Source organism: Aristolochia californica, unplaced genomic scaffold (assembly GCF_029961685.1).
Source record: "Aristolochia californica isolate CCGP_79_NKW_82.1479 unplaced genomic scaffold, dmAriCali1.0.hap1 SCAF_4, whole genome shotgun sequence".
Classification (NCBI taxonomy): Eukaryota; Viridiplantae; Streptophyta; class Magnoliopsida; order Piperales; family Aristolochiaceae; genus Aristolochia; species Aristolochia californica.
In genome coordinates, this window is record NW_027182103.1 from 44,034,424 (window position 1) to 44,041,039 (window position 6,616).

The window sequence follows — 6,616 nt, forward strand, 5'->3', positions numbered from 1 at the left end:
GACGACGTGTAACGTCACAGCCTACGCGTGCTAGAGAGAGAGTGGTCAAGGAAGGCTTTCTAGAAGGTCCGGTAAATCCTCTTGCTTCTTCGCTAAGGGAACCTCCCCCCGCTTAATTGAGTAGTTGTTGGAAACGTGGCACCGGGAACTTGCTCCATGTATGGAGGATGTGGTCACACGTGTAAAAGTCATGCGCGGTGGACGTACGTGTGGCATTTCATTTGATACAACGGTGACTTGGCTGGATGTTGATCGCAACTCGGTTTCTTTATCAAAGATGGGCCTAAATGTATCATTTAAATAGGCCCAACGTAAATCAACAATTAAACTTTGAAATTGTAGAAGCCTTATTAGTGTCTGAGTTCAGTGATTTGACTCGTTTCAACCGGGCTAGGTTATAAAAAAACCCATTTTGCTGAAGTTCCAAGTTAGGTAGGGTTAATTGACTGGGCGAGGTATAAATGAACATGGCCAGTAGGGTACCCTGGGATGGTTGCAGTGTAGTAATGATCAATTCAAGGGTTCAATTTCTGGATTGACACATACGGTCCAACAACGGAAAGTGTCAAAGAAGAAAGAGGAAGGAGAAACCCTAAAAAAAAAATATTCTACATTAGGTGACAGCAGCCATTTTTTGGCTGGAACTAAACCTTTATTTCAATTTAAACCACCTAATTAAATATAAAAATGGCAACTACCCACAGACAACCCAACCGAGTAGAGTTTATTTAGTGAAATGGTTCGTTTTCTAGTTAATCAGTCATGATCATATCCAGTAACTGGTTTCCTATTTATGATTTTTATGTGCTCTTGCAGAATGGAGGATGAGACCATTAAAGCTTTCTATATGGTTTAATCAAACTTTGTTTGATGTTTGTACTGGTTGTGAGGATGATTAAAAAAGATGATTAATAAATGGAAGGAATGGATTTAAACAGCTTTGATTGATAGCTGGATACATTATCATGCAAAGCCTATTATCTTCTCATTCATGCAAATGTTCAAATGGCATTTAATAACATTTATAAACAAAAGTTAACTACCAGGGAGGGAGTGCCATAAAAATCATTTTTATATTTATAATTGATCTGTTTTTCATCTTCAGGGAAAATCATTTGCAACCGAAGAATATCATCTTTGGATTGTAGCTCTGAAAGCGAGAGGATACCAAACCCCGCAGCGTCAATCCGTGCATGAAATATCATTTCAGATATCACATCTCAATTAACAGCAGGACCCATGCCTTTTTCAGCAACCGCCCCCTGCTTTACACGCTATTAAGGCCACAAGAAAAGAAAAAAAGAAGAGCTCCGTTCATCATCTCCATGATCGATTTATCAATTATTGGATATTGCTCAGAGCTGCATTGAAAGACGAAGCCTTCAGACCGGTTCCTTTATTAATCTTTCTTATCGGCTTTGGCGGACAAGCTAAACGTTTACCCTACTGGGTATCGAATCGTACAGCGATTCTGTTTCCTCAGGTTTTATTATGTTGGAGGAGAACTGTGACATTCGACAGAAACAGATCATAAAGGGCTCGTCACCACGTTTCTCTTTTATTTACCTCAGGAACGAAACCCAGCAGAGGACCCATCGCTCGACGCTCACGAAGAACGTCTCTGCTTGGTCACACCTGTTGATCAATCAAGCTTTTTTACTGGTTCATGCGATCGCAGATGGACGGTGCTTGAGGCGAAATGGATATGGTTATGTTTGTTGATAGTTAATTAAAGTTTTGGAGTACGATTTGATTGCAGCTGGCAATCCCTTCACTCTTTTAAAAACTTGTCTGTAAGCCATAAATCGAAGGTGACGAGATAAGAACCGACTGGTTCGTAAGGATTCTGCTCGATGAACTGGTTTGTGAAAGCAGGAGGGAGCCCACATGTTCTTCCATGTGACCTTATTAAATCTGGAGCCCACTTGTCCTCTGCCCCTGCTATGTGGAACTAACCACTTGTCGCTGTGTGGGCCTCCTCTTTCACTGGCCCACCCAGCGACCTCTTTTCTTTTGGCGGACAGCGGGATAACAGCACGTGTGTGTTGTTGCGAACGAGACGAACCGCTTTCTGCAAAGAGAGAAGTAACGAGCTTCGTTTTTTATTATTGGCGAGTCTGGTTCAGCGAGTGTCGACCCAGGTTCTCTGGTGTCCGAGTCCCCGATTAAAATACTACGGGAAACTCCTATATCCGTGTAGGGGCAACCCCCCCCCCCCCCCCCCACGATCCCGTGATCCTCATTCATATGGTCCCTACAGAGTTAGAGGGCCGTCGTGGCTTTAATACGATTTGTTAAGGCATCAGTGTCTTCAAAATTGACTCAACAATCTAAAGACCCTCGCTTATCGTGTCTAGTTTACAGGTCCTTCCAACAGCGACAATCAACCGTATAATTATTCCCAGTACAGAGATCGATTTGAATCGAGGTTTCCTCCATCTGGGTTTCGTCACTGTATAAATGGGATTATGGATTTTACCCATACAGAAAAAGAAGAAGATGGGGGGGACTTCATCTCGTATCTTATCCACGTATCTTATAATGGCCATCGCTGTTCAATAATTCTACTGGTACTGCTGTTCGCAGATTACCAAGCATTACCTGAGGGCTCGCCATCTTGGACAAATCTCGACCTTTTACCTGGATGTTAAAAAGCTTCTAAAAGAGAAATGAAGTTGAACCTGCCGGAGAAGCAACAATTTTACATTTAAACGCAAGCAATGAACTCGAAGCAAGCCTTGTTCATGAGCTTCTCTCTAGTTTGAGCTGATCTGCCAGCGTATTCATCTCACATTTAAAGTTGGCTGGGTACAGTTAGTGTACCTTAATGATCCAAATTCTTAAATGCTTCATCTCATCCAAGCTTTCTTACTGCAGATCCTTTATTTCATCTTAGCTATAGATCTATCATTGTCTTGCAACAGTCTTTACATTGCTCGAAGAAGAAGGTTTATCGGAAATTTAAATGGCTTCTCTATCAATTCCCACTTGCCCATTTGCCAATTTATTCGTGGCTCAGATTTCATACGGGTCTCAAACTTATAAACACTCAGAGGTGTTTCATAAACCCAAACAGCCCACCCCTATTTCTAAACTTCTAGAAAAGATCTCTTTCACCCTTCCAATTGAAAAATATCCATGGAATAGAAAATCACAGCCCCACGTCCTAGGAAGTGAATATGATGTGCTGATATAGGGAAGCCACGTCGTCCGAGGAGAAACGACGCTATAAACAAATTTGTGCTTGAAAGATCTCTTTAATTCATCCATAGGCCGGACAAAATGTCATAAAAATAGATGATTCCTTTCCGGAATATAAAATTGATGAAACGGGCAATTATAATCCCTGTCCTCGCTGCTGTGTACCAGAGGACAATGACTATACAAGTGTTTTTTTTTTCAAATAATTCAGTAAGAGTGATTTTGTAATTTGGTATTTTTCTACATACTGAAAAATATTCGTAAAATAAATACTGTAAAACCAAATTTCTATCATGGATCATAGTGATCAAATTCTATAATTTGTAGAAGAGTGTCTTGTCTATTTAGAAGCTAATGGACACTAGAAAACACCGACCAACTATGTTAGATTAACAAGATCTTTATATTTACTGATGTATGTAGGACTATCTTTTTAACACTCTCCATCCCGCGTAGGCATGTGGATAATTTGGGTAAAGGTCCCTCACGTGGTGGCACGTAGATAATTTTGGGTGGATGCCCACATATGAGAACCTTGCTCTGATACCATATTAAATTTGAGTCGTAGGCCCTATTCCAAAATGACTAGCCACTTAGGAAACTTTTTCCCCGGCTAAACTTTGTACTAATTAATGTATGTGGGACTATCATTTTATACTCCCCCTCACGTGGATAATTTTGGGCCACTAGCCACTTAGGAAACCTTTTCGATGTAAATTCCGTAAAGCAAATATTTTTTCACTTAAAAGGTAATTATTATAACTACCACTTCTCCTACATGTAAGGAGATAATGGGTCAATCCTGAAAAAAATAGTATTTATACGTTAACTTCATACCGGCAAAGTGGTCCTAAAATGAGTATAAATGGCGATGCATCCGTCTAATTCAGAAGGCGACTGAGAAGTCCCGTACTCGGGAGGGGGGGGGGGGGGGGAGGAATACGAACTGGGATAGTTATGGAATAACAACTGCTGTTACGGGGCTTGATTAGGATGATAGCAACGCGACGAGAATAATGGCGGCCCAGTTGATGCTTCCTGTGGATCCCACGATGTTCTCTGTGATTCCAAAACGTGCATATTTCTCTGTTTGTCTTCCAGACAGGTGCTCTGTTACTTGCTGCGTGTTTAACAACGGAGAAAACGACTTATCTCTTCTCTCTTTCAGACGGACTCGCCGTCTGCATCTTCATTGCTAAGTATGCCGAGGTGAGGATGCGTGATGAGTGACGGGCGATGAATCCCGAGAAAATCCCTTAAAAAGATCTCTTTCCCGGGAACTTAACAAAGTTTGTATTACATATCCCTTGAAAGATTCCAACAACGAAAAGGCTAAAAAGATTAAAGAAGCTCAGCCAGATCCCGTTACCTCTGCAATCCTTTGGCCGGGTAATCTTGTCGCTGTCGCGTCGGTAAATCACAACCAAACTGCTACTTTTGCCGGACCTTTCCAGTTTCCACGTCGATGCGTGAAAATAAAAAATAAAAAATAAAAAAATAAAAAAATGGGGCTCTTCGGTGATTTCTCTTCTCAATGGTTTTCCTAAATTAATGAGCTTCGTTTGCCAGTCAATTTTTTTTTCTTGCATGGGGCCTCTACGTCGTATTCGGGTAGTCGTGTCTAGCCCTGGTATTGGTTTCAGAGAAAGTCGGGAATGGGTGTTATAGTCATTACGTCTTTCGGATGTATGTGTGCTAGTATAAAGAGCTATCGGCTCTCTCAACTGTTTCCTGCAATGGAGTCCTTTCCCCTCGATGATCCAGCGACATCGCCGGAGGTTATAATGGACGGTGGCCAGAAGGTCGACGTCAAAGGTGTTGGAACCCGTCACCCTGTCTACCGGGGCGTCAGAAAGAGGCGCTGGGGGAAATGGGTATCCGAAATTCGGGAACCCAGAAAGAAATCGAGGATTTGGTTGGGTTCTTTTCCGACGCCGGAAATGGCAGCCAGAGCCTACGACGTCGCGGCATACAGCCTCAAGGGACGGAAGGCCCTGCTTAATTTCCCCGACGAGGCTGACACTCTACCTCGGCCCTCCTCTTGTACGGCTCGCGATATCCAGGCGGCGGCGGCGGCTGCAGCGGCCGCTACCGTCGTCGTATCGGCTCAGGACGGTGATAAGCCGAGAGGAGAAAGTAACGAGGACTTCTGGGCGGACATTGAATTGCCGGCTTTGATGAATGAGGACGGTGCCATTCCGCTATCGGCCGACTTTCGGGCGGAGATTCTCCCAGACGCCGAGCTTTTCCCTGAGTTCTGGCAACTCTCGACATACTACGACGAGGATGGCTCGTGGAGAGATGTTTGTTAACCTGCAAAGTTTCCCAGTTCCCCTAATTTGGAGGTTCCTTCTAGGCATCCCCTTCTTCCTCTCCTCCCCTCCTCCACAGTCGCAGTCTCGGGCTCTTCACCGCATACGAGACAGAAGGGGAGGCCGTCCATTGGCCATCCTATTAGAAGTATTGTATAGAACCCGTTACAATTGTTTCTTTTTGTTTTTGTTTTATATATATATATATATATATATAATAGATTATAGCTTTTACATATCAAGGTCACTTAGGAAAAAGAAGAAGAAATAAATGGTTGTCGCTTGCTCGCAGCAACAAAGTCTGCCGCTGTTTTTGGTCCTGTAACAAGTCGGAGAGAAATGGCGGTGATGTTGGGCCAATCGGGGGAGGAAGGCTCTGCGTGCACAGTCCTCAGTACTCTTCCAGTGAGGTGGGCCTCACACAGAGGGCATAATTCATGGTGGGGGAGCATCGCTTGTCAGTATTGAATTCATTTGAAGTCACATAGGGTAAGAAAATTCAGTTCAATCACAGTGAAGAAGAGCGTAGGGAAGAAGATGGGCAGTTTCCGTTTCTTCTGTCATTCCCTGCGTTCAACATTAGTTTCTGAATGAACGTTTTCCTATGCCAATTCCAGAAACAGATCAAGAAATAAAAAGTCTGTGCTCAGGAACTTTTTTTACGATTTCGATTCTCGACTTCCCTCTTCTGCTCACTCGGGTTTCCTGGTACGCCTTTTTCTTACCGGTATTCAGAGCAGGCAAAACCAGCCAGAGCTTGCTATCAGCATTAAATTCAATTTGACATTTTCGCCTGAGGAGGACCTGAGTGCGAATTAAGTTAAATTTTGTTTTTACCTGTGGATAATAAGATCAACGCCGTCTGTTTCTGCTTGATATTCAGCATAATATAATTCATTAATTAGTTGTCGCAGACAACTTAAACCACAGGACGCATTACTATCTGATGTAGAAGATGGCTATGCATGAAAACAAATAACGAACTGTTAAACCCTTACTTTCATGCAAAACTAAAATTTTACCCTTGTCCTATCACAAAATTGAACTTAATTATATCATCAAGAGTTTGCCAAACCAGATGGAAATAAATAAGCATGAACATA

At 42.7% G+C, this 6,616-nt stretch overlaps 1 protein-coding gene and 1 long non-coding RNA gene across 2 annotated transcripts; both read left to right on the top strand.

The window, feature by feature from the left end:
* The first annotated feature begins 4,856 nt into the window (after positions 1-4,856).
* On the top strand, positions 4,857-5,513 carry LOC137963416 (ethylene-responsive transcription factor ERF023-like). The gene has a single exon (XM_068810540.1). It carries the CDS (start codon positions 4,857-4,859, stop codon positions 5,511-5,513), a length of 657 nt encoding a protein of 218 aa, XP_068666641.1.
* A 4-nt stretch (positions 5,514-5,517) lies between these two features.
* LOC137963532 (uncharacterized) lies at positions 5,518-6,175 on the top strand. The gene is made up of 2 exons (XR_011115209.1): positions 5,518-5,661; positions 5,806-6,175. It is a non-coding gene; the product is annotated as an uncharacterized lncRNA (long non-coding RNA).
* The last annotated feature ends 441 nt before the right edge of the window (positions 6,176-6,616 follow it).

Excerpts from the sequence above, each read along its gene's own strand:
- LOC137963416 (XM_068810540.1), top strand. The coding sequence starts at position 4,857 with ATGGGTGTTATAGTCATTACGTCTTTCGGATGTATGTGTGCTAGTATA.